At 45.3% G+C, this 27,797-nt stretch overlaps 1 protein-coding gene across 1 annotated transcript in view; it reads right to left on the reverse strand.

Moving 5' to 3' along the window:
• LOC137384163 (crossover junction endonuclease EME1-like) overlaps window positions 1-27,797 on the reverse strand; it is a 98,994-nt gene that overhangs the window by 46,584 nt on the left and 24,613 nt on the right. The window contains exons 2-3 of the mRNA XM_068057769.1: window positions 22,421-23,328; window positions 17,895-18,034 (exon numbers count right to left, since the gene is read on the reverse strand). Of these exons, the coding sequence (XP_067913870.1) occupies window positions 17,895-18,034; window positions 22,421-23,300 (1,020 nt within the window). The 5' untranslated portion in view covers window positions 23,301-23,328. The remainder of the gene's footprint in view (window positions 1-17,894; window positions 18,035-22,420; window positions 23,329-27,797) is intronic.

A 27,797-nucleotide genomic window follows, 5' to 3' on the forward strand; every position in this document is an offset into this window, starting at 1 on the left:
TCGAAACTCTAGCAAATACAGGCCCAGATTCCCCAATCTCTCTTCACAGGACAGTGCCGCCATCCCGGGAACAAGTCTGGTGAACCTTTGTTGCACTCCCTCTATGGCAATAATATCCTTTCAGAGAACATAGAACATTACAGCGCAGTACAGGCCCTTCAGCCCTCGATGTTGCGCCGACCATCTGACCTACACTATTCCATTTTCATCCATATGTCTATCCAATGACCACTTAAATGCCCTTAAAGTTGGCGAGTCTACTACTGTTGCAGGCAAGGCGTTCCACGCCCCTACTACTCTCTGTGTAAAGAAACTACCTCTGACATCTGTCCTATATCTATCACCCCTCAACTTAAAGCTATGTCCCCTCGTGCTTGCCATCACCATCCGAGGAAAAAGGCTATCACTATCCACCCTGTCCAACCCTCTGATTATCTTATATGTCTCTATTAAGTCACCTCTTCTCCTCCTTCTCTCTGACGAAAACAACCTCAAGTCCCTCAGCCATTCCTCGTAAGACCTTCCCTCCATACCAGGCAACGTCCTAGTAAATCTCCTCTGCACCTTTTCCAAAGCTTCCACATCCTTCCTATAATGCGGTGACCAGAACTGCACGCAATACTCCAGGTGCGGCCGCACCAGAGTTCTGTACAGCTGCAGCATGACCTCGTGGCTCCTAAACTTGATCCCCCTACTAATAAAAGCTAACACACCATATGCCTTCTTAACAGCTCTATTAACCTGGGTGGCAACTTTCAGGGATTAATGTACCTGGACACCAAGATCACTCTGCTCATCTACACTACCAAGAATTTTTCCATTAGCCCAGTATTCTGCAATCCTGTTACTCCTTCCGAAGTGAATCACCTCACACTTTTCCGCATTAAACTCCATTTGCCATCTCTCAGCCCAGCTCTGCAGCCTATCTATGTCCCTCTGTAACCTACAACATCCTTCGGCACTATCCACAACTCCACCGACCTTCGTGTCATCCGCAAATTTACTAACCCACCCTTCTACACCCTCATCCAGGTCATTTATAAAAATGACAAACAGCAGTGGCCCCAAAACAGATCCTTGTGGTACACCACTGGTAACTAAACTCCAGGATGAACATTTGCCATCAACCACCACCTTCTTTCAGCTAGCCAATTTCTGATCCAAAGCACTAATTCACCTTCAATCCCATACTTCTGTATTTTCTGCAATAGCCTACCGTGGGGAACCTTATCAAACGCCTTACTGAAATCCATATAGACCACATCCATGGCTTTACCCTCACCCACCTGTTTGGTCACCTTGTCAACAAACTCAATAAGGTTTGTGAGGCACGACCTACCCTTCACAAAACCGTGCTGACTATCTCTAATGAACTTATTCTTTTCAAGATGATTATAAATCCTATCTCTTATAACCTTTTCCAACATTTTACCCACAACCGAAGTAAGGCTCACAGGTCTATAATTACCAGGGCTGTCTCCACTCCCCTTCTTGAACAAGGGGACAACATTTGCTATCCTCCAGTCTTCCGGTACTATTCCTGTCAACAATGACGACATAAAAATCAAGGACAAAGGCTCTGCAATCTCCTCCCTGGCTTCCCAGAGAATCCTAGGATAAATCCCATCTGGCCCAGGGGACTTATCTATTTTCACACTTCCCAAAATTGCTAACACCTCCTCCTTGTGAACCTCAATCCCATCTAGCCTAGTAGTCTGTATCTCAGTATACTTTCTCTGTATCTCAGTCGTCCTTTCTAAGGTAAGGGGACCAAAACTGCACACACTACTCCAGGTGCGGTCTAAACAAGGTTCTATACAATTAAAGCAAGACTTCACTATTCCTGTACTCAAATCCTCTTGTGATGAAGGCCAACATACCATTAGCCTTCCTAATTGCTTGCTGCACCTGCATGTTAGCTTTCAGTGACTTATTGACAAGGACACCTAGGTCCCTTTGACCCTTTGTACATCTACATGTTCTAATCTCTTACCATTTAAGAAATACTCTGCATATCTGTTCCCCCTACCAAAGTGGATAACCTCACATTTTTCCACATTATATTCCATCTGCAACATTCTTGCCCACTCACCAAGTCTGTCCAAATCCCCTTGAAGCCACTTTGCATCTTCCTCACAACACGCATTCCCACCCAGTTTTGTGTCATCCCCGAACTTGAAAATACTACATTTGGTCTCCACATCCAAATCATTGATATATATTGTGTACAGCTGGGGCCCAAGCACTGAACCTTGCGGTACCCCACTAGTCACGGCCTGCCAATCAAAGAATGACCCGCTTATTCCTACTCTCTGCTTTCTGCCTGTTAACCAAGCCTTCATGCATGCCGGTATATTACCTCCTATTCCATGTGCTTTAATTTTGCTAAAACACCTCCTGTGGGGGACTTTATCAAAAGCCTTCTGAAAATCCAAGTATATCACGTCCACCAACTCATTTATCAATTCTGTAAGCAACATCCTCAAAAAGCTCTCAACAGGTTCATCAAACATAATTTCCCATTCACAGTGGCACAGGGTGGCACAGTGGTTAGCACCGCAGCCTCACAGCTCCAGCGACCCGGGTTCAATTCTGGGTACTGCCTGTGTGGAGTTTGCAAGTTCTCCCTGTGTCTGCGTGGGTTTCCTCCGGGTGCTCCGGTTTCCTCCCACAAGCCAAAGACTTGCAGGTTGATAGGTAAATTGGCCATTACAAATTGACCCTAGTATAGGTAGGTGGTAGGGGAATATAGGAACATATGAGGATGTGGTAGGAATATGGGATTAGTGTAGGATTAGTATAAATGGGTGGTTAATGGTCGGCACAGACTCGGTGGGCCGAAGGGCCTGTTTCAGTGCTGTATCACTAAATCCATGTTGACTATGCCCAATCAGATCACTGTTATCCAAATGTCCAGTTATCACATCCTTTAGAACAGATTCTAATATTTTCCCAACGACCGATGTAAGGCTAACAGGTCTGTAATTCCCTGTTTCCTCTCTCCCTCCCTTCTTAAATAGTGGGGTGGCATTTGCTACCTTCCAATCTGCAAGAACTGCTCCAGAATCTATAGAATTTCGGAAGATGATCATCACTCTGGGATGTAGAATATCAGGTCCTGAGGACTTATTAACCTTCAGCCCCATTAATTTCTCCAATACAACCTTCTTACTAATACTAATTTCCTTCAATTCCTCATTCCCCCAATCCCTAGATCTCTAATTCTGGGAGGTTTCTTGTATCTTCCACAGTGAAGACAGACACAAAGTAATCATTTAGCTTCTCTGCCATTTCTCTCTCCCCATTATCAATTATCCTGACTGTCTGTAATGGACCCACATTTGTCTCAGCCAAACGTATGCCTTTACTTTTGGGGTTTTTGTGCCTTGAAGGAAGTTGCTGTAAACTATGTAATATTTCTTTAAATGTCTATCATATTATGGCCACTCATCCCCCTTTTGCAACAAGATTATTAATTAGCCCTTTCTCATTACATAAAACTAGAACTAAAATAGCCTGTTCTCTAGTCGGTTCCTCAACATACTGCTCGAGAAAGCCATCCCCAACAGACTCCAGAAACTCATCCTCCATAGTATTAGTGTCAGGCAAACCCCCACCAGCCAAGACTGAGACACACATTATTTTGCCACATGAACATTAAAACTTTAAAAATTGCAGTCTCTGACTGAAAAGACATTTCCATGGTTGCAATGTTGAAACAATGGGGGAATACACAGAAGAGGTCGGACTAGTTTTAGTCACATGGCTATCTAGCTGGGGCAGAGAAATTTGAGCCTCCAACAAGGGATGTGAAGAGACTGTTCCATATAAGGAACTAGTCACATGACTAACCTGCTGAGCACCCTGGGAGCTTTCTGAATTTGAACTCCCAGACAAAGGGTTTTGAGGCAGAACACCATGTGTTCTCCTGGAACTAAGAACACCTCCTGGCTGCCTATCTATCTCTCAGGGAACTGAAACCATTGAAGATACGTGAAACACAAAGAGAGAAAGGTTTGCCACGTGAACAAAGTGTTAAGATGATTCCTGGGCCTCAACGAAACGCAAGAATATAACTTCAGTCAAGGACTACAGCGAGTTTGAGAAACAGTAACAAGATATTGCCTCAAACTGTTCTACTTATCTCTTCTACTCTATTCTGTCCCTATCTTGCATGTTTATATCGCATGTGCATGCTAGCATGAACACGTCGTATATCTGCAGGCGTGAACCGTATTAGAGTTAAGTTTAAGGTTTAATAAATTTAATCTTTCTGCTTTAAACCAAAGAAAGCCTATTTGTGCTCAGATATTTTCCTGATAATTGGAAAATGTGAACATGGATTCAACAAAAAGGGAAGCTCAAAGCAGTGTGTTTAAAATTAAACCCTGTTACAATAAGACCAGGTGAAGACAGCAAGAGACCCCCTAGACACTTTGCCCCCCTTCCATTGTTGTAACATTCAGTTTACCCAGACTATATGTAGACTGGAGTCACCCATGATTACTGCATTACTCATGCCACATGCTTCTCTAATCTGCTGATTAATACCATGGCCCACACTGCCAAGACTGGTGGCCTATAAACAACTCTTACCAATGTTTGCTGCCACTTGCTGTTTTTTCACTCCATCCGAACAGATTCCACATTCTGTTCTTCCGATCTGAGATCCTCCCTCACTAGTGTACTGATCCCATCCCTTATTATCAGTGCAACACCACCTCCTTTTCCTTTTTGACTGCCCTTCCTAAATGTCAAATATCCTTGAATATTCAGTTCCCCGTCTTGGTCACCCTATAGCCACGTTTCCATTATGGCAATTAGATCATACCCATTTACCTCTATTCGGGTCTTGAAATCCTCTACCTTGTTGCGAATGCTGTGTGCATTCAGGTAGAGTACCCCTAACCTCGTCTTCTTGACATTATTCAGCATTCTAAGCAAAGTTGATTCTCGCCTTTGTTTCGCCTGCCTTCTAATGTCACTTGCTACTTTTCTACATCCTGTTACCAGCTTTACCTCCTCCCAATTTGAGCTACCCCTCAGGTTCCCCCTGACAAGCTAATTTAAACCCTCCCCAACAGCACGAGCAAGTCTCCCTGCGAGTATATTAGTTCCGGTCCTGTAAAGGTATAGCCCGTCCAACTTGTCTGTGTACCTGCCCCGGAACCGGTCCCAATGCGTCAGAAATCTGATTCCCTCCCTCTTACACCAGTTCTCCAGCCACAATTTCAATCGATCAATCCTCCTATTCCTACGCTCACTAGTACGTGGCACTGGGAACAAATGTTTAAATAGTGAACTCCTGGATAAGGCTTCGCTGCATCATCCTCAAGTTTATTTTCCAAATATTTGACCTGAACTGGTCCACTATTCTCCTTCAGGGAAGGGAGGCTGCCATTTCTGGCCTGGCCTGTGACTCCAGACTCACATGATTTGGTTGACTCAATGCCCATGAGGCTAATTTAGGGATAGGCAATAATAATGCCTCATCAGGGATACCCACATCCTGAGAACTAATGTCTCAAAGGATATCACATGCAATCAAATACTTTTGAATTACAGCAACCACTACCACTAGATAAGCCACCAATTGTATGGATGTTTTGTGGCATTGGTTGAAGAATGAACACTGGCTGGGTTGCTGCTTGCTTTTATTGAAATAGTATCATGGGATTTTCAACGTCTATTTGAACTGGATCTCAATTAACTGTCTCAAATGAAGAACAGCAACTTAGGTGGTGCAGCATTCTCTCAGTATTGTGGTTCTTGATTGATGCTCCAAGACAAGAACACATGAAATAGGAGCAGGATTAGACCATATGGTCCGTCGAGCCCGGTCCACCATTCAATATGATCATGGCTGATCTTAGGCATCAACCCCACCTGTCTGCCCACTCGCCATATCCACTGATTCCCTGAGACACTAAAAATCTGTCTTTCCCAGCCTTAAATGTGTTCAATGAAGAAGCATCCAGAACCCTCTGAGCTAGAGAATTCCAAAGATTCACAACCATTTGGGTGAAGTAATTTCTCCTCATCTCAGTCCTAAATGATCGGCCCCTTATCCTGAGACTGTACCCCGATGTTTCAGATTCCCCAACCAGCGGAAACAATCTCTCAGTGCTTACCCTATCCAGTTCCTTCAGAATCTTGTATGTTTCAATGAGATTGCCTCTCATTCTTCTAAATTGGAGAAAGCATAGACCCAATTTGCTCAGCCTCTCATCACAGGACAACCCCCTCGTCCCAGTGACCAATTTAGTGAACCTTTGTTGCACCAATGCAAGTGTATCCTTTCTTAAATGTGGAAACACAGTACTGCAGATGTGGTCTCACCAAAACCCTGTACAACTGCAGCAAGACTTCTTTATTCCTGTACTCCAAACCCCTTGGAATAAAGGCCAACATGCCATTTGCCTTCCTAATTCCTTGCTGGATCTGCATGCAAACTTTCTCCCAAGTCTCCCTGAACATCAACATCTCACAAGTTTCACACCTTTTAAAAAAATATTCCACCGAGCTTTGGATCATCAGCAAACTTAGATACAGTGCTCTCTGTCTCTTCATCTAAATCATTAATATACAATGTAAATAGCTGAGGCTCCAGCAATGATCATTGTGGCACTCCACTATTCACTGTCTGCCAACTTGAAAATACCCTGTTTGCTTCCTGTCTGTTAGCTAATCCTCTATCCATGCCAAGATATTACCCCAAAACTCCATGAGCCCTTATTTTGTCTATTAACCTTTTGTGTGGAACCTTATTGAATGCCTTTTGAAAATCCAGGTAAACTACATCTACCAGCTCTCCTTTAACTATCCTATGAGTTACCTCCTCAAAAAAAGTCTAATAAATTTGACAAACAGGATTTACCTTAAGAAAAGGGAAGGGGAGGCGATGGCATAGTGGTATTGTCACTGGACTAGTAACCCAGAGACCCAGGGTATTGCTCTGCGGACATGAGTTCAAATCCCACCACAGCAGAAGGTGGAATTTGAATTCAATTAATAAATCTGGAATTAAAAGCTAGTCTAATGATGGCCATGAAACCATTGTCGATTGTTGTAAAAACCCATCTGGTTCACTAATGTCCTTTAGGGAAGGAAATCTGCTGTCCTTACCTGGTCTGGCCTACATGTGACTCCAGACCCACAGCAATGTGGTTAACTCTTACATGCCCTCTGAAATGGCCTAGTAAGCCACTCAGTTGTATCTAACCGCAACAAAGTCAATAAAGAGGAATGAAATTGGATGGACCACCCGGCATTGACCTAGGCACCGGAAACGACAACGGCAAACCCAGCCCTGTCGACCCTGCAAAGTCCTCCTTACTAACATCTGGGCTTGTGCCAAAGTTGGGAGAGCTGTACCACAGACTATACAATCAACAGCCTGACACAGTCACACTCACGGAATCATACTTTACAGACAATGTCCCAGACACTGCAATCAATATGTCCTGTCCCACCGGCAGAAGAGACCCAGCAGAGGTGGAGGCACAGTGGTATACAGTAGGGAGGGAGTTGCCCTGGGAGTCCTCAACAATGACTCCGGACCCCATGAAGTCAAACATGTCCAAGGTAACCTCCTACTGATTACCACCCTCAGCTGATGACTCAGTACTCCACCATGTTGAACACCACTTGGAGGAAGCACTGAGGGTGGCAAGGGCACAAAATGTACTCTGGGTGGGGGACTTCAATGTCCATCATCAAGAGTGGCTCAGTAGCACTACTACTAGTTGGCAGAGTCCTAAAGGACATAGCTGCTAGACTGGGTCTGCGGCAGGTGGTGGGGAAACCAACACGAGGGAAAAACATACTTGACCTCGTCCTCATCAATCTGCCTGCTGCAGATGCTTCTGTCCATAACTGTATTGGTAGGAGTGACCACTGCACAGTCCTTGTGGAGACCAAGTCCCGCCTTCACATTGAGGATACCGTCCATCGTGTTATGTGTCACTATCACCGTGCTAAATGGGATAGATTTCGAACAGATCCAGCAATGCAAAACTGGGCATCCATGAGGCGCTGTGGGCCATCAGCAGCAGCAGAATTGTACTCAACCACAATATGTAACCTCATGGCCCGGCATATCCCCCACTCTACCATTATCATCAAGCCAGGAGACCAACCCTGGTTCAATGAAGAGTGCAGGAGGGCATGCCAGGAGCAGCACCAGGCATACCTCAAAATGAGGTGTCAACCTGGTGAAGCGACAACACAGGACTATCTGCGTGCCAAACTGCATAAGCAGCATGCGATAGACAGAGCTAAGCGATCCCATAACCAACGGATCAGATCTAAGCTCTGCAGTCCTGCCACATCCAGTCATGAAAGGTGGTGGACAATTAAACAACTAACTAGAGGAGGTGGCTCCACAAATATCCCCATCCTCAATGATGGGGGAGCCCAGCACATCAGTGCGAAAGATAAGGCTGAAGCATTTGCAACAATCTTCAGCCAGAAGTGTCAAGTTGATGACCCATCTCGGCCTCCTCCTGAAGTCCCCAGCATCACAGATGCCGGACTTCAGCCAATTCGATTCACTCCGCGCGATATCAAGAAACGACTGAAGGCACTGGATACTGCAAAAGCTATGGGCCCTGACAATATTCCGGCAATAGTAATGAAGACCTGTGCTCCAGAACTTGCCGCGCCCCTAGCCAAGCTGTTCCAGTACAGCTACAACACTGGCATCTACCCTGCAATGTGGAAAATTGCCCAGGTATGTCCTGTACACAAAAAACAGGACAAGTCCAACCCGACCAATTACCGCCCCATCAGCCTACTCTCAATCATCAGTAAAGTGATGGAAGATGTCATCAAGTTGCACTTGCTTAGCAATAACCTGCTCAGTTTGGGTTCCGCCAGGGCCACTCAGCTCCTGACCTCATCACAGCCTTGGTTCAAACATGGACAAAAGGGCTGAACTGAAGAGGTGAGGTGAGAGTGACTGCCCTTGACATCAAGGCAGCATTTGATCGAGTATGTCATCAAGGAGCCCTAGCAAAACTGAGGTCAATGGGAATCGGGGGAAAACCCTCCGCTGGCTGGAGTCATACCTAGCGCAAAGGAAGATGGTTGTGGTTGTTGGAGGTCAATCATCTGAACTCCAAGACATCACTGCATGAGTTCCTCAGGGTAGTGTCCTAGGCTCAACCATCTTCAGCTGCTTCAATGACCTTCCTTCAATCATAAGGTCAGAAGTAGGGTTGTTCGCGGATGATTGCACAATGTTCAGCACCATTCGGGACTCCTCAGATACTGAAGCAGTCCGTGGACAAATGCAGCAAGACCTGGAAAATATCCAGGCATGAGCTGATAAGTGGCAAGTAACATTCGCGCCACATAAGTGCCAGGCAACAAGAGAGAATCTAACCATCTCCCCTTGACATTCAACAGCATTACCATCGCTGAATCCCCCACTATCAACATCCCAGGGGCTACCATTGACCAGAAACTGAACTGGAGTAGCCATATAAATACCGTGGCTACAAGAGCAGGTCAGAGGCTAGGAATCCTGAGGCGAGTAACTCACCTCCTGACTCCCCAAAGCCTGTCCACCATCTACAAGGCACAAGTTAGGAGTGTGATGGAATACTCTCCACTTGCCTGGATGGGTGCAGCTCCAACACTCAAGAAGCTCGACACCATCCAAGACAAAGCAGCCCGCTTGATTGGCACCCCATCTACAAACATTCACTCCCTCCACCACCAACGCACAGTGGCAGCAGTGTGTACCATCTACAAGATGCACTGCAGCAATGCACCAAGGCTCCTTAGACAGCACCTTCCAAACCCGCGACCTCTACCAACTAGAAGGACAAGGGCAGCAAATACATGGGAACACCACCACCTGCAAGATCCCCTCCAAGTCACGCACCATCCTGACTTGGAACTATATCGCCGTTCCTGCCCTGTCGCTGTGTCAAAATCCTGGAACTCCCTTTCTAACAGCACTGTGGGTATACCTACCCCACATGGACTGCAGCAGTTCAAGAAGGCAGCTCACCACCACCTTCTCAAGGCCAATTAGGGATGGGCAATAAATGCTGGCCTGGCCAGCGACACCCACATCCCATGAATGAAAAAAAAACCATGTTGACTTGTTCTAATCATACTGTGCTTTTCTCAGGGCATTATAGAGACTTCCTTAATAATAGACAGGTGAGAGTGACTGCCCTTGACATCAAGGCAGCATTTGTCTGAGTTTGGCATCAAGGAGCCTAGCAAAACTGGAGTCAACGGAAATCAGAGAGAAAACTCTCCACTGGTTGGAGTCATACCGAGCACAACGAAAGATGGTTGTGTTTGTTGGAGGTCAATCATCTCATTCCCAGGACATCACAGAGTCAGAGTTTTACAGCACAGAAACAGGCCCTTCGGCCCATCGTGTCTGTGCCGGCCATCCAGCACTCAACTATTCTAATCCCATATTCCTGCACTTGGCCCGTAGCCTTGTATGCTATGGCGTTTCAAGTGCTCACCTAAATACTTCTTAAGTGTTGTGAGGGTTCCTGCCTCCACCACCTCTTCAGGTGGTGCGTTCCAGATTCCAACCACCCGCTGGGTGAAAAATCTTTTCCTCAAATCCCCTCTAAACCTCCTACCCCTTACCCTAAATCTATGCCCCCTGGTTCTTGACCCCTCTGCTAAGGGAAAAAGTTTCTTCCCATCTACCCTATCAATGCCCCTCATAATCTAGTACACCTCAATCATGTCCCCCCCTCAGCCTTCTCTGCTCTACGGAAAACAACCCTAGCCTTTTCAGTCTTCTCTTCACAGCTGAAATGCTCCAGCCCAGGTAACATCCTGGTGAATCTCCTTTGCACCCTCTCCAGTGCAATCACATCCTCCCTATGGTGTGGTAACCAGAACTGTACACAGTACTCCATCTGTGGCCTAACTAGCATTTTATGCAGCTCCATCATAACCTCCCTGCTCTTCTATTCTATGCCTTGGCTAATAAAGGCAAGTATCGCTTTTAGTTTTGGTGGCAGCAGCTTTGACAATAGCGGAAGTGCGGGAGCGGACTTGCAGCTGGGAAGTCAATTTCAGTTGGATTTGTTGAGAATTTAGAATGGTGGGAATGGAAGTTAAGGCAGTTGTATGTTCCTCCTGCAGAATGTGGGAGGTAAGGGTCGCCAAGAGTGTCCCTGCTGACTGCATCTGCGGGAAGTGCACCCAACTCCAGCTCCTCGAGAATCGCGTTAGGGAACTGGAGCTGGATGAACTTCGGATCATTCGGGAGGCGGAGGGGGTTATTGAGAGGAGTTATGGGGAGGTAGTCACACCTCAGGTAAAAGAAGTAGGTAGATGGGTTACCGTCAGGGGAAGGAGAGGGAACCAGCAGGCAGTGCAGGGATCCCCTGTGGCCGTTTCCCTCAACAACAGGTATACCGTTTTGGATACTGTTGCGGGGGACGACTTACCAGGGGTAAGCAATGGGGTACAGGTTTCTGGCACAGAGTCTGTCCCTGTTGCTCAGAAGGGAAGGGGGAAGAGGAGCAGAGCATTAGTCATTGGGGACTCCATAGTTAGGGGAACAGATAGGAGGTTCTGTGGGAACGAGAGAGACTCACGGTTGGTGTGTTGCCTCCCAGGTGCCAGGGTTCGTGATGTCTCGGATTGTGTTTTTGGGATCCTTAAGGGGGAGGGGGAGCAGCCCCAAGTCGTGGTCCACATAGGCACCAACGACATAGGTAGGAAGAGAGATGGGGATTTAAGACAGAAATTCAGGGAGCTAGGGTGGAAGCTTAGAGCGAGAACAAACAGAGTTGTTATCTCTGGGTTGTTGCCCGTGCCACGTGATAGCGAAGCGAGGAATAGGGAGAGAGAGGAGTTGAACACATGGCTGCAGGGATGGTGTAGGAGGGAGGGGTTTGGTTTCCTGGATAATTGGGGTTCTTTCTGGGGTAGGTGGGACCTCTACAAACAGGATGGTCTTCACCTGAACCAGAGGGGTACCAATATCCTGGGGGGGGGGGGGGGGGGTGGGGAGATTTGCTAGTGCTCTTTGGGGGGGTTTAAACTAATTCAGCAGGGGAATGGGAATCTAAATTGTAGTGCCAGTGTACAGGATGTTGTGAGTAGTGAGGTCAGGGATAAGGTTACAAGGACGCAAGAGGGCACTGGCAAGCAAGAACCTGGTTTAAAGTGTGTCTACTTCAACGCCAGGAGCATCCGGAATAAGGTGGGTGAGCTTGCAGCATGGGTTGGTACCTGGGATCTCGATGTAGTGGCCATTTCGGAGACATGGGTAGAGCAGGGGCAGGAATGGATGTTGCAGGTTCCGGGATTTAGATGTTTCAGTAAGAACAGAGAAGATGGTAAAAGAGGGGGGGGGTGTGGCATTGTTAATCAAGGAGAGTATTACAGCGACAGAAAGGACGTTTGAGGACTCGCCTACTGAGGTAGTATGGGCCGAGGTTAGAAACAGGAGAGGTGAGGTCACCCTGTTGGGAGTCTTTTATAGACCTCCGAATAGTTCCAGAGATGGAGAGGAAAGGATAGCGAAGATGATTCTCGACAGGGGCGAGAGTAACAGGGTAGTTGTTATGGGAACTTTAACTTTCCAAATATTGACTGGAAATACTATAGTTCGAGTACTTTAGATGGGTCAGTTTTTGTCCAGTGTGTGCAGGAGGGTTTGCTGACACAGTATGTAGACAGGCCAACCGGGGCGATGCCACATTGGATTTGGTACTGGGTAATGAACCCGGCCAGGTGTTAGATTTAGATGTAGGTGAGCACTTTGGTGATAGTGATCACAATTCGGTTAGGTTTACCTTAGCGACGGGCAGGGACAGGTATATACAGCAGGGCAAGAATTATAGCTGGGGGAAAGGAAATTATGATGCGATTAGGCAAGATTTAGGATGCGTAGGATGGGGAAGGAAACTGCAGGGGATGGGAACAATCGAAATGTGGAGCTTATTCAAGGAGCAGCTACTGCGTGTCCTTGATAAGTATGTACCTGTCAGGCAGGGAGGAAGTTGTCGAGCGAGGGAGCCGTGGTTTACTAAAGACGTTGAAGCGCTTGTCAAGAGGAAGAAGAAGGCTTATGTTAGGATGAGACGTGAAGGCTCAGTTAGGGCGCTTGAGAGTTACAAGCTAGCCAGGAAGGATCTAAAGGGAGAGCTAAGAAGAGCAAGGAGAGGACATGAGAAGTCATTGGTGGATAGGATCAGGGAAAACCCTAAGGCTTTCTATAGGTATATCAGGAATAAAAGAATGACTAGAGTTAGATTAGGGCCAATCAAGGATAGTAGTGGGAAGTTGTGTGTGGAATCAGAGGAGATAGGGGAAGCGTTAAATGAATATTTTGCGTCAGTATTTACAGTAGAGAAAGAAAATGTTGTCGAGGAGAATACTGAGATTCAGGCTACTAGGCTAGATGGGATTGAGGTTCACAAGGAGGAGGTGTTAGCAATTTTGGAAAGTGTGAAAATAGATAAGTCCCCTGGGCCAGATGGGATTTATCCTAGGATTCTCTGGGAAGCTAGGGAGGAGATTGCAGAGCCTTTGTCCTTGATCTTTATGTCGTCATTGTCGACAGGAACAGTGCCGGAAGACTGGAGGATAGCAAATGTTGTCCCCTTGTTCAAGAAGGGGAGTAGAGACAGCCCTGGTAATTATAGACCTGTGAGCCTTACTTCGGTTGTGGGTAAAATGTTGGAAAAGGTTATAAGAGACAGGATTTATAATCATCTTGAAAAGAATAAGTTCATTAGCAATAGTCAGCACGGTTTTGTGAAGGGTAGGTCGTGCCTCACAAACCTTATTGAGTTTTTCGAGAAGGTGACCAAACAGGTGGATGAGGGTAAAGCAGTGGATGTGGTCTATATGGATTTCAGTAAGGCGTTTGATAAGATTCCCCACGGTAGGCTATTGCAGAAAATACGGAAGTATGGGGTTGAAGGTGATTTAGAGCTTTGGATCAGAAATTGGCTAGCTGAAAGAAGACAGAGGGTGGTGGTTGATGGCAAATGTTCATCCTGGAGTTTTGTTACTAGTGGTGTAACGCAAGGATCTGTTTTGGGGCCACTGCTGTTTGTCATTTTTATAAATGACCTGGAAGAGGGTGTAGAAGGGTGGGTTAGTAAATTTGCGGATGACACTAAGGTCGGTGGAGTTGTGGATAGTGCCGAAGGATGTTGTAGGGTACAGACGGACATAGATAGGCTGCAGAGCTGGGCTGAGAGATGGCAAATGGAGTTTAATGCGGAAAAGTGTGAGGTGATTCACTTTGGAAGGAGTAACAGGAATGCAGAGTACTGGGCTAATGGGAAGATTCTTGGTAGTGTAGATGAACAGAGAGATCTTGGTGTCCAGGTACATAAATCCCTGAAAGTTGCTACCCAGGTTAATAGGGCTGTTAAGAAGGCATATGGTGTGTTAGCTTTTATTAGTAGGGGGATCGAGTTTCGGAGCCACGAGGTCATGCTGCAGCTGTACAAAACTCTGGTGAGACCGCACCTGGAGTACTGCGTGCAGTTCTGGTCACCGCATTATAGGAAGGATGTGGAAGCTTTGGAAAGGGTGCAGAGGAGATTTACTAGGATGTTGCCTGGTATGGAGGGAAGGTCTTACGAGGAAAGGCTGAGGGACTTGAGGTTGTTTTCGTTGGAGAGAAGGAGGAGGAGAGGTGACTTAATAGAGACATATAAGATAATCAGAGGGTTAGATAGGGTGGATAGTGAGAGTCTTTTTCCTCGGATGGTGATGGCAAACACGAGGGGACATAGCTTTAAGTTGAGGGGTGATAGATATAGGACAGATGTCAGAGGTAGTTTCTTTACGCAGAGAGTAGTAGGGGCGTGGAACGCCCTGCCTGCAGCAGTTGTAGACTCGCCAACTTTAAGGGTATTTAAGTGGTCATTGGATAGACATATGGATGAAAATGGAATAGTGTAGGTCAGATGGTTTCACAGGTCGGCGCAACATCGAGGGCCGAAGGGCCTGTACTGCGCTGTAATGTTCTAATCCCATATGCCTTCCCAACCACCTTATCTACCTGTGCTGCTGCCTTCAGTGATCTATGAACAAGTACACCAAGGTCCGTTTGACCTTCTGTACTTCCTAGGGTCCTACCATCCATTGTCTATTCTTGTTAGTCCTCCCAAAATGCATTACCTCACACTTCTCAGGATTAAATTCCATTTGTCACTGCTCCGCCCATCTTACCAGCCCAGCTATATCTCCCTGTAATCTAAGGATTTCCTTCTCACTATTTACAACACCACCAATTTTTGTGTTATCACTGCAGGAGTTCCTCAGGGTAGTGTCCCAGGCACAACTATCTTCAGCTGCTTCATCAATGACCTTCCCTCCATCATCAGGTCAGAAGTGAGGATGTTAGCTGATGAAAGCACAATGTTCAGCACCATTTGCGACTCCTCAGATACTGAAACAGCCCAGGAACAACATCCAGGCTTGGGCTGAGAAGCGGCAAGCAACATTTGAGCCACACAAGTGGCATGCAATGATTATCTCAAACAAGAGAGAATCTAACCATCTCCCCTTGATGTTCAATGGCATTAAGATTAGATTAGATTAGATTAGAGATACAGCACTGAAACAGGCCCTTCGGCCCACCGAGTCTGTGCCGAACATCAACCACCCATTTATACTAATCCTACACTAATCCCATATTCCTACCAAACATCCCCACCTGTTTTTATATTTCCCTACCACCTACTTATACTAGGGGTAATTTATAATGGCCAATTTACCTATCAACCTGCAAGTCTTTTGGCTTGTGGGAGGAAACCGGAGCACCCGGAGAAAACCCATGCAGACACAGGGAGAACTTGCAAATTCCACACAGGCAGTACCCGGAATCGAACCCGGGTCCCTGGAGCTGTGAGGCTGCGGTGCTAACCACTTGCCCACAGGGATTAAGATCACTGAATCCCCACTATCAACATCCTGGGGGTTATTATTGACCAGAAACTGAACTGGAGTCGCCATATAAATACCGTGGCGACAAGAACAGATCAGAGGCTAAGAATCCTGACTCCCTAAAGTCTGTTCTCCATCTACAAGGCACGAGTCAGGAGTGTGATGGAATACTCTCCACTTGCCTGGATGGGTGCAGCTCCAACAACACTCAAGAAGCTCGACACCATCTAGGAAAAAGCAGCCCCCTTGACTGGCACCCCATCCACCACCTTCAACATTCACTCCCTCCACCAGCGACGCAATGACAGCAGTGTGTACCATCAACAAGATGCACGACAGCAATGCACCAAGGCTCCTTAGACAGCATCTTCCAAACCTGCGACCTCATCCACCTAGAAGGACAAGGGCAACAGATGCAGGGAACACTACCACTTCTTTGAGTTTCCCTCCAAGCCACACACCATCCTGACTTGGAACAATATCGCCGTTCCTTCAGTCACTGGGACAAGATCCTGGAACTCCCTTCCTAACAGCACTATGGGTGTCCCTACCCAACATGGACTGCAGTGGTTCAAGAAGGCAGCTCACCACCACCTTCTCAAGGGCAATTAGGGATGGACAATAAATGCTGTTCTCGCCAGTGATGCCCACATACCATGAACAAATAAACAAAAATAGATTCCAGCGCTGTCCCAATGACTGATGTTAAGCTAATTTGCCCTGTAGTTCAGTTTTCTCTCTCCCTCCTTTCTTGAAAAGCGATGTAACTTCCAAACTGATGGGACCATTCCTGAACCTAAGAAATTTTGGAAAATCATAGCTGGCGCATCCACTATCTCTGCAGCTATCTCTTTTAGAACCCTGGGGTGTAGGCCTTCATGTCCCAGGGATTTGTCGGATTTTAATCCCTTACGTTTCTCCAATACTTTGTCTCTGCTGATATTAACTTCCTTAATTTCGTCAGTCTTTTTACTCCCTAGGTAACCATCTACTTCTGGTATGAAACATCTGTTTTCTACTGTGAAGATTGACACAAAATATTTGTTCAGTGGCTCTGCCATTTCTTTGTTCTCCATGATAATTTCTCCTGTCTTTGCTACTGAGGGACCAACGTTTACTTTAGCGACTCTCTACCTTTTTATATACCCACAAAAGCTCTTACAAGCTGTTTTTATATATTGGCTTGTTTACTCTTGTTCTATTTTTTCCTTTTTTAAAAATCAACATTTTGGTGGCCCTTTGCTGGTTTCTAAAACACTCCCAAATCCTCAGATTTGGTACTTCTTTTTGCAACATCGTAAGCCTCTTCTTTTAATGTAATACTCTCCTTAACTTCCTGAGTGAACCACGGATGGATTGGTCTTGCTGAGTTTTTGCTTTTCAATGTCCAGTTCTGGTCATCACACTTTAGGAAGGATGTGAAGGTGCAGAGGAGATTTACCAGAATGGTTTCAGGGATGGGGGATTTTAGTTACCAGGTTATGTTGGAAAAGCTGGCGTTGTTCTCCCTGGAACAAAGGAGATTGAGGGGAGATTTGATAGAGGTGTACAAGATGATAGGCTTAGATAACTTAGGACAAGGAAAAACTGTTCCCATTGGTACAAGGACTAGGGGACGCAGATTTAGATTTTGGGCAAGAGATGCAGGGGGCTTGTGAGGAAGAACTTTTTTTTTAAAAAGCTGCCCATGAGGGTGGTGCAGACAGAGACAATCAGTGATTTCAAAAGGAAATTAGATGAGCACTTGAAGGAAATAAACTTGCAGGGCTACGGGGATCGAGCGGGAGAGTGGGACTTACTGGATAGCTCTGCAGAAAGCCAGCATGGACTCCTTCTATGCCACAAGTAACTCTACGACTCTAACTTCTAAATCTGCTACATGCTTCTGGTAATTCTGGATATACACAGTAATTCATCTATACATATTTAATAACTCGATTTTTTCCAGCCACAGCCAACTTAAAGAGCACAGTAATATCACTTACCATCTGCTGGCCTACAATGCAAGCCTGTCTCCTTCTCCAGGTCACGCAGTGGGGAATTGTCTGATTTTCAATCACACAGCTCACCTCCATGGCCTGTAGAGTGCTCAGCAGTTGTCCACCTCCTTCTACCTGAAGCAGCCCTGTGTAGGTGAAACAGAAGATAAATCAAGCTCATATGTGTAGCAGCATTCGTCTGGAAATATGCTAGTTTTGGCACTCCCCTATCCATCACCAACGAATGTTGTAAGAAAATCATTTCAAAAACAGTGTAATTTAAAAACAAATTCCCCCAAATTACTTTTGGAGCAGTGTGACTGTTATGTCAGAGCAGGAAGATGGCCCTCAGTCCCATGTCTCAAATGATAGATGGAAGTGTCAACTAAGATTATATGGTGAAGTCCTGGAGTGGGATTTCAACCTTTTCTCTCAAGAGGTAGGTGTGGTAGCAACTAGGGAAGTAACACTTCAGAGGGGTAGGTGGAAAGAAAAAACAAAAAAAGTCTCTGGGACCAACTCAGGATTCTAGAACAGCCTTTAGGACATTGCAGTATCCACAATGGATCCACTAAACATGACTATTAACACCAGGTGGAAAACATTAAATCTAACAACCTGGATTTATATAGATCTTGAACATAGTGAAATACCCCAAAGCATATCACTGAGGACCATGTAAGGCTGACACAGCAGTTAGAATATGGGGAGTGCTTGAAGGAGCAGTTGTAAATAAATTGAGATTTTTGAAAGCAAGGAGAGATTATAAAATAAAAGCAAAATACTGCGGATGCTGGAAATCTGAAACAAAAACAAGAAATGCTGGATTCACTCAGCAGGTCTGGCAGCATCTGTGGAAAGAGAAGCAGAGTTAACGTTTCGGGTCAGTGACCCTTCTTCGGAACTGACAAATATTAGAAAAGTCACAGATTATAAACAAGTGAGGTGGGGGTTGGGCAAGAGATAACAAAGGAGAAGATGCAGATTGGACCAGGCCACATAGCTGACCAAAAGGTCACGGAGCAAAGGCAAACAATATGTTAATGGTGTGTTGAAAGACAAAGCATTAGTACAGATTAGGTGTGAATATACTGAATATTGAACAGCAGCAAGTGCAAACCTGAAGAAAAACGACCTGAAAAAAACAGTGGGTGAGCAAACTGAACAAACTAAGATGAAATGAAATAAATGCAAAAAAAGATTGTAAAAAATGTAAAAAGGAATGTAAAAAAAAAAGAAGAAAAAAAAAAGAAGAAAAAATAACTAAAAATGACTAAAAATGAAAGTAAAGTGGGGGGCTGTCATGCTCTGAAATTATTGAACTCAATGTTCAGTCCGGCAGGCTGTAGTGTGCCTAATCGGTAGATGAGATGCTGTTCCTCGAGCTTGCGTTGATGTTCACTGGAACACTGCAGCAATCCCAGGACAGAGATGTGAGCATGAGAGCAGGGGGGAAGTGTTGAAATGGCAAGCAACCGGAAGCTCAGGGTCCTGCTTGCGGACTGAGCGGAGATGTTCCGCAAAGCGGTCACCCAGTCTGCGCTTGGTCTCCCCAATGTAGAGGAGACCACACTGTGAGCAGCGAATACAGTATACTACATTGAAAGAAGTACAAGTAAATCGCTGCTTCACCTGAAAGGAGTGTTTGGGGCCTGGGATAGTGAGGAGAGAGGAGGTAAATGGGCAGGTATTACACCTCCTGCGATTGCAAGGGAAGGTGCCCTGGGACGGGGAGGAGGTGGTGGGGGTAATGGAGGAGTGGACCAGGGTGTCGCGGAGGGAACGATCCCTTCGGAATGCTGACAGGGGAAGGGAGGGGAAGATGCGACTGGTAGTGGCATCACGCCACGCGAGAGATTATAAAAGCTGCGCAGGTTAGGAAGAGAACTCCATCTAGGCCATTTGAGGATTTTATGGTTCTGCCACTGCAATGGGAGAGGAGGCAGAGGGAGAATATTGAACAATAGGCTGGAATTGAAAGGCCAGACATACAGCCAACACTCAATGGTTCATGGCCAACCAGAAGTTAGGAAGTAGAAAGTTAGAAAGCTAGGGTGAGAGGAGACCAATGGAACTTCTAAGTGAGGACAAAGCTTTTGAAATTGATGCGAGAGTCACTGAAGGACATGCATTGAGGAGAGAGCAAGTGGAGGTCTAGAGGCATTTCCTATAACAGGAATTTCATATGCTGCAGGCAGCTGGGGTTTGAATGAACTGGAAGTTAGGTAGGGTGGAGTTCAGGAAACCAACCAGATAAGGACTGAGAAGCCTAGCTCAGAGGTGACAAAACATGGATATGGAGTGAGGTAGAGATGGAGCCTAGTGACGTGAAAGGAGGAGGAGAGAGACAATTTTGGCAGTGGACAGTGTGTGGGATTTGAAATTCAGCCCAGAATCAAATCGGATTCATCGGTGCAGGTTCAGGTGATATCCCAAGTGAGAAGAATTATACAGCTGCGTAAAGCCAACATATGTATTTGCAACTACTTTCAACATGCTGAACTCAGATGATCAGAGAATCTGCACTGTAACCTATTATACCATAACCTGGCAAAACATGCATAACTCAATCAAACTTAATAAATTTGATAAAATCCACCATCACCTAGCTATTTTGAAATAGTTATTTCACTTGCCCCATTCTGACAAAAAAAATCCTCAAATCTACAAACTATGATCTATAAATTGTAGCTCCATGAATATATTAAGGTGACCCATCAGGAGATGTCTAAATATCTTATCAAGCAAGCTATGATAGAAAGGCTTAAAATGCCAGGGTAGAGAGAAGCAGATTCTTTCCAATAGTTGAGGCTCCCAAGCCAAGTGCAACCAGGTACCACTGTATCCTTTGACTGTTGAGTGGTAAGGTAGCTCTGGCTCTCTGCCAGCTTAGTCCTCCTTATTCCATTGGTGTAAACGTGAACACACAGAGGCTTCAAAAGGTTATGATAAGCCTCCAAACTAAGTTTTCCATTCATTTCTAAAGCAATGGAGTAAGGAGAATTGCAGCAACCTACTGCATCTATTTTGCTACCTGGCAAGGAGCTGTCAATTAACTTCTTTCCCAGAGTCAACCTGTGAACTACTCACTGTTGTGAAAACTAGGTTACTCTTCAGATTCAGTGTTACTAGGAAAGGTGGCAAAGCATTGTGTATCGTACAGTTGTTAACTGAGTAGTTAAGTCAAATGTATTTAAGTCATTGAAATTTGTTGTGCCGATCTTTTGTGACTGTACAATCGATACTTTGCATGAAGCTGATATCTAGATATAGTCGAAGTCGCACAGTCTGATGCTGATTTTAATTGTGCGATCCAAAGCTCTGAGGTCTTGAGAGCACTCATTCATGACAGTGCTCTCTAGCACTGAGCTTGAGAGATATCTGGGAACAATGCAAAAATAATTATACCAGTATTCAGAGAACTATCACTTACACTGGATAGATTATTAGCAGCATGCTGCAAATCTTAATAAACAGGCTATTTCAAAGAGAATTATAAAATGCCAGCAATCACAGGTTTAAACAATTTTTGAAAAGACGTAATTAATGCAATATCTTTACTAATACACAAGCTATGAACATCTCTGTTTAGCTTACAATTGGATATCCAGATCCAGTGTTTAAATCATTTCTCACATTGTAGACAATATCTATCGCTTGCCTTTACTACCTGAAAGAGATGGAGGATTGTGGTTATTTCCCACTTATGGGACGGCACAGTGGCGCAGTGGTTAGCACCGCAGCCTCACAGCTCCAGCGACCCGGGTTCAATTCCGGGTACTGCCTGTGTGGAGTTTGCAAGTTCTCCCTGTGGCTGCGTGGGTTTCCTCCGGGTGCTCCGGTTTCCTCCCACATGCCAAAAGACTTGCAGGTTGATAGGTAAATTGGCCATTATAAATTGCCCCTAGTGTAGGGAGGTGGTAGGGGAATTGAGGGAAGGTGGGGATGTGGTAGGAATATGGAATTAGTGTAGGATTAGTATAAATGGGTGGTTGATGGTCGGCACAGACTCGGTGGGCCGAAAGGCCTGTTTCAGTGCTGTATCTCTAACTAACTAACTAACTTATTAATTCAGATTCAGCCCAATCACCAATGATGTCAATGTCCAAACCAACCACCCTGTGGCCTCTGAGTGCTGAACAGGCAACACTTTTGATTGCCTGGATTGAGGCTTCCCAAATCCATTTCACACAGGATTCATTATAGTCAATAGATCCCATCAGTCTGGCTGGATTTAAATCCAAGACACAAGAGGAAGGACAGTCTAACCTGCCACAAAATTGCAGGGCTATGGGGAAAGGGTAGGGGAGTGGGACTAAGTGAGTTGCTCTTGTAGAAAGCTGGCACAAGACACAGAGACCAAATGGCCTCCTTTTGTGCTGTGACTTTTCTGATTCTGTGATCGAGTACTTAAAAATGGATTTCCGTTAGTAAACTACATTATTTTTGCAACAATGGCCAACTTGAACCCTGCTTTAACAACTGTCCTCTTGCTTTCTCATTATATCCACATCATTTTTTCAAACACTCACCTGGATCAATGGACACCAGCAGGTGTTTGAGGCATTCCCCTGGTCTCAACATCTTCTCAATGTCAGATAACTCCTTTTTCAGAGCTTTTTCCTCTTCTCGTTGCTGACGAATCGTTTCCTTCTTGGCTCTCTGCTGATCTCGTTCTTGGCGTTTTTTCAGTGCCTCCTCTCGAGTCTGTTCTGCTACATTCCGTTTAATCTTTTTCTGTGGCTGGGATGAATCTGATGCCACGTCCCTGGAGGACAGTGCATGCGTGACACTCAGATGAGCTGACTTTAAATGAGGCTCAAGTGATTTTGTTGGTTGCAACACACAGACTTCATCTCCCTCATCTGAGTCAGAAATGTCCCATCTAGAATGTGAAAGGAAAGCTCTCTGTCTAGGCCCCATGGCTTGGCCTTTACTGAGCACAACAACATCTGTCTTAATTTCAGGATCAACTTGACTAATTTGAGGGTTACTGGGTATTGAAGCTCCACGTACAGAGTTGTGGCTGGAATTTTTTAGACTGGATTTAGAAAGCGAGTGGTCAGACATCTCAACATTTCGGTTCCCAGTGAGTCTTCTCTTCAGTCTCTCTGATAGAGGGATTATTAGATCTTCCTCACTATCACTCTCACAACTCACAACCGTCAGTACTTCCTTAGGCAAGCATTTAGAGTGGCTCAGATTCAGCCGAGAACATCTAGTTTTGGTGAACGGAGGGTCACAGCTTTCAGAGTCTGAGCCTTCTATGACAATTGAATCCAACTGTCTTGGAGCTCTGAAATCCAATGTGCCATCACACGCTGTGTGGCTTCGAAGGCCAGTGAAGCTGAAAATGGGCAGCTCAGGTGAATGGTTATTTAAGTCTGGGTCATGAGCGTCTTCTTCCATCATCACACTACAACGTCCCCGTCAACTCTACCTGGTCACACCACAAATAGAAAAAATATGAAATAGTGACAAATATTTAATTCTGCAGACTATTTTTTTTAAGTGTGCTTGAGCTGCTTAAGGTGAAAAATTATTGTGCTGGGTAATGGAATACTTACCACTACAGACACCTAGTATAAGAATCCAGCTCCCAGGTCAGATATAGCACAGGTTAGGGGAACAATACAGCACACTCTATCCTGCCCCAGCAATCTGTCCAAGTCTCAACACATCAGAGTGCCTCTAAAAATTTCAGTGCTACATTTTACCATTTTCCACTTGTCTCAACAGCCTTCCTGTGGACATTCTGCCATTTAATTCCCCACAAATGAGTTTACAATCTCAATCCAGATCCCAAACCCATCAAGAACTGGATCTAGCCTGAAAATTCATTTCACATATAATCCATACTGCAAGCAGACAGAGGAGACTTGCATCAGTACAGGTTAGACTCAAACACAGACCCCGTGGATGAAAAGCCTGAAACAACCCAATGCATCACCCAGTCAGAATTTTAAAACCTTTTGAAAGTGACATTATAAACCTTATGAATGAAAATTCAAAATGAACCACAATTTTGATTTCTTAACCCTCTGAAAAGGTTGAAGAAGGTAATGCTGTAGATGTTGTCTATATGGATTCGAAGAAAGCGTTTGACAAAGTACAACATAAAAAGCTGGTCAACAAAACTGAGGCTCATGGAATAGGAGGGCCAGTGTCCAATTGCATTAAAAATTGGCTAAAGGACAGAAAAGAGCAAGTCATAGTAAATGCTTGTTTTTCACACTGGAAGTTGATAGACAAAGAACAGTACAGCACAGGAACAGGCCATTCGGCCCTCCAAGCCTGCGCCGATCTTGATGCCTGTCTAAACTAAAACCTTCTGCACTTCCGGTTACCGTATCCCTCTATTCCCATCCTGTTCATGTATTTGTCAAGATGCCTCTTAAACGTCGCTATCGTACCTGCTTCCACCACCTCCTCCGGCAGCAAGTTCCAGGCACTCACCACCCCCTGTGTAAAGAACTTGCCTCGCACATCCCCTCTAAACTTTGCCCCTCTCACCTTAAACCTATGTCCCCGAGTAACTGATTCTTCCACCCTGGGAAAAAGCTTCTGACTATCCACTCTGTCCATGCCACTCATAACTTTGTAAACCTCTATCATGTCGCCCCTCCACCTCCATCGTTCCAGTGAAAACAATCTGCGTTTATCCAACCTCTCGTCATAGCTAATGCCCTCCAGACCAGGCAACATCCTGGTAAACCTCTTCTGTACCCTCTCCAAAGCCTCCACGTCCTTCTAGTAGTGCTGCGACCAGAATTGCATGTAATATTCCAAGTATGGCCTAACTAAGGTTTTGTACAGCTGCAGCATGACTTGCAAATTTTTATACTCTATGCCCCGAACGATGAAGGCAAGCATGCCGTATGCCTTCTTGACTACCTTATCCACCTGCGTTGCCACTTTCAGTGACCTGTGGACCTGTACGCCCAGATCTCTCTGCCTGTCAATACTCCTAAGGGTTCTGCCATTTACTGTATACTTCCCACCTGTATGAGACCTTCCAAAATGCATTACCTCACATTTGTCCAGATTAAACTCCATCTGCCATTTCTCCGCCCAAGTCTCCAACCGATCTATATCCTGCTGTATCCTCTGACAATCCTTATCACTCTCCGCAACTCCACCAACCTTTGTGTCGTCCGCAAACTTACTAATCAGACCAGCTACATTTTCCTCCAAATCATTTATATATAATACAAACAACAAAGGTCCCAGCACTGATCCCTGCGGAACACCACGAGTCACAGCCCTCCATTCAGAAAAGCACCCTTCCACTGCTACCCTCTGTTTTCGATGACCGAGTCAGTTCTGTAATCCATCTTGCCAGCTCACCTCTGATCCCATGTGACTTCACCTTTTGTACCAGTCTGCCATGAGGGACCTTGTCAAAGGCTTTACTGAAGTCTGTAGAGACAACATCCACTGCCCTTCCTTCATCAATCATCTTCGTCACTTCCTCAAAAAACCCGATCAAGTTAGTGAGACACGACCTCCCCTTCACAAAACCATGCTGCCTCTCGCTAATAAGTTCATTTGTTTCCAAATGGGAGTAAATCCTGTACTGAAGAATCCTCTCTAATAATTTCCCCACCACTGACTGTTGGGTGTTCCCCAAAGGTCTGTGCTAGGACCACTACTTTTTTGATGTATATAAATGACTTGGATATTGGAACATGGAGTAAAATTTCAAAATTTGCCAATAATACCAAATTTGGAGGAGTAGCAAACTTTAGTTTAGAGATACAGCACTGAAACAGGCCCTTCGGCCCACCGAGTCTGTGCGACCATCAACCACCCATTTATACTAATCCCATATTCCTACCAAACATCCCCACCTGTCCCTATATTTCACTACCACCTACCTATACTAGTGGCAATTTATAATGGCCAATTTACCTAGCAACCTGCAAGTCTTTTGGCTTGTGGGAGGAAACCGGAGCACCCGGAGAAAACCCACGCAGACACAGGGAGAACTTGCAAACTCCACACAGGCAGTACCCAGAATTGAACCTGGGTCGCTGGAGCTGTGAGGCTGCAGTGCTAACCACTGCGCCACTGTGCCGCCCACTGTGAAGATACAAGTGCAACAGGACACAGATAGTCCTAGCAGAATGGGCATACGAGTGGCAGATGGAATTTAGTACAGAGAAGTGTGAGGTGATGCAGTTTGGCAGAAAGGATAGGGAGAAGCAATATAGACTTAATGGCACAGTTCTAAAGAGTGTGCTGGAGCAGAGGGACCTTTGAAGGTGGCAGGACATATTGAGAGAGTGGATAGCAAAGCATATGGGATCTTGAATTTCATAAATAGAAATATTGAGTACAAAAACAGGGAAGCTATGCTTAAACTTTGTAATGCTCTGATGTGGCTAGAGTATTGTGTCCAGTTCTGGTCACCAGACTTTATGAAGGATGTGAAGGTCCTCGAGAGAGGCAGAGGAGATTTACCAGAATGGTTCCAGGGATGAAGGATATTAGCTGCAAGGTTAGGGTGAAGAAGCTGGGGTTGTTCTCCCTGGAGCAAAGGAGATTTGACAGAGGTGTACAAGCTTATGACAGGTTATTAGACAAGTAGACAAAGAAAAGCTGTTCCCATTAGCTAATTGTATAAGAACGAGGGGACAGATTTAATCTTTTGAGCAACAGATGCAGGGGTGATGTGAGAAAGATTTTTTTCTTCATAGCAAGTGGTAATGACCAGGAGTTCGCTGCCCACGAGGCTGGTGAGTGTGGAGACGCAATGATTTCAAAAGGAAGTTGGTTGAACACTTGAGGGAAATAAACTTACAGGGCTCCGGGGATACAGCAAAAATGGGACTGATTAGATTGCTCTACCGAGAGCCAGCACGGACTCGAGGGGTTGAATAGCCGCCTCTTGTGAATCAGAATCACAGAATTGTTACAGTACAGAAAGAGACCATTCAGCCCATCATGTCTGCATCAGCTGTCTGAATGAGCAATTCACCCAGTACCATTCCCCACCTTCACCCTGTAAACCCTGCACATTCTTCCTTTTCAGGTAACAGTCGAATTCCCTTTTGAATGTTTTGATTGAACCTGCCTCCACCACACTCAGGCAGTGCATTCCAGAGCTTAATTACATGCTGCGTGAAAAAGGTTTTCCTCATGTCCTCAGCTTCTACTGCCAATTACCTTAAATCTGCACCCTCTTGTTCTCGATCCTTTCACAAGTGGGAACTGTTCTTTTCTATTTACTCCGTCCAGACCCCTCATGATTTTGAATAACCTTTATCAAATCTCCTCTCAGCCTTCTCTTCTCCATGGAAAACAGTCATAACTTCTCCAATCTACTTTCACAACGTGAAGTTCCGCATCCCTTGAACCATTCTCGTGAATTGTTTCTGCACTCTCTCAATGCTTTCAAATCTTCCTAAAGTGCGGTGCCTAGAACTGGGCGCAATACTCCAGCTGAGGCCGAACTAGTGTCTGATACAAGTTCAACATAACCTCCTTGTTCTTGTACTCTATGCTCCTATTAATAAAGCCTATGATACTGTTTGCTTCATTAACCAAGCTCTCAACCTTTCCTGCCACTTTAATTATTTATGCACATAGACCCCCAGGTCCCTCTGCTCCTGCACCCCCTTTAGAATTGTACCTTTTATTCTATATTGTCTCTCCAGGTTCTTCCGACCAAAATGAATCACTTCACATTTCATTGCATTGAACTTCATCTGCCACCTGTCTGCCCATTCCACCAACTTGTCTATGTCCTTTTGAAGTTCTACACTATCCTCCTCACAGTTCACAATGTTTCCAAGTTTCATATCATCTGCAAACTTTGAAATTGTGCCCTGTACACCAAGGTCTAGGTCATTAATACACATCAGGAAAAGCAAGGGTCCCAATACTGATCCCTGGGAAACTCCATCA

This window comes from Heterodontus francisci, chromosome 26, assembly GCF_036365525.1.
Source record: "Heterodontus francisci isolate sHetFra1 chromosome 26, sHetFra1.hap1, whole genome shotgun sequence".
NCBI classification, from domain to species: Eukaryota; Metazoa; Chordata; class Chondrichthyes; order Heterodontiformes; family Heterodontidae; genus Heterodontus; species Heterodontus francisci.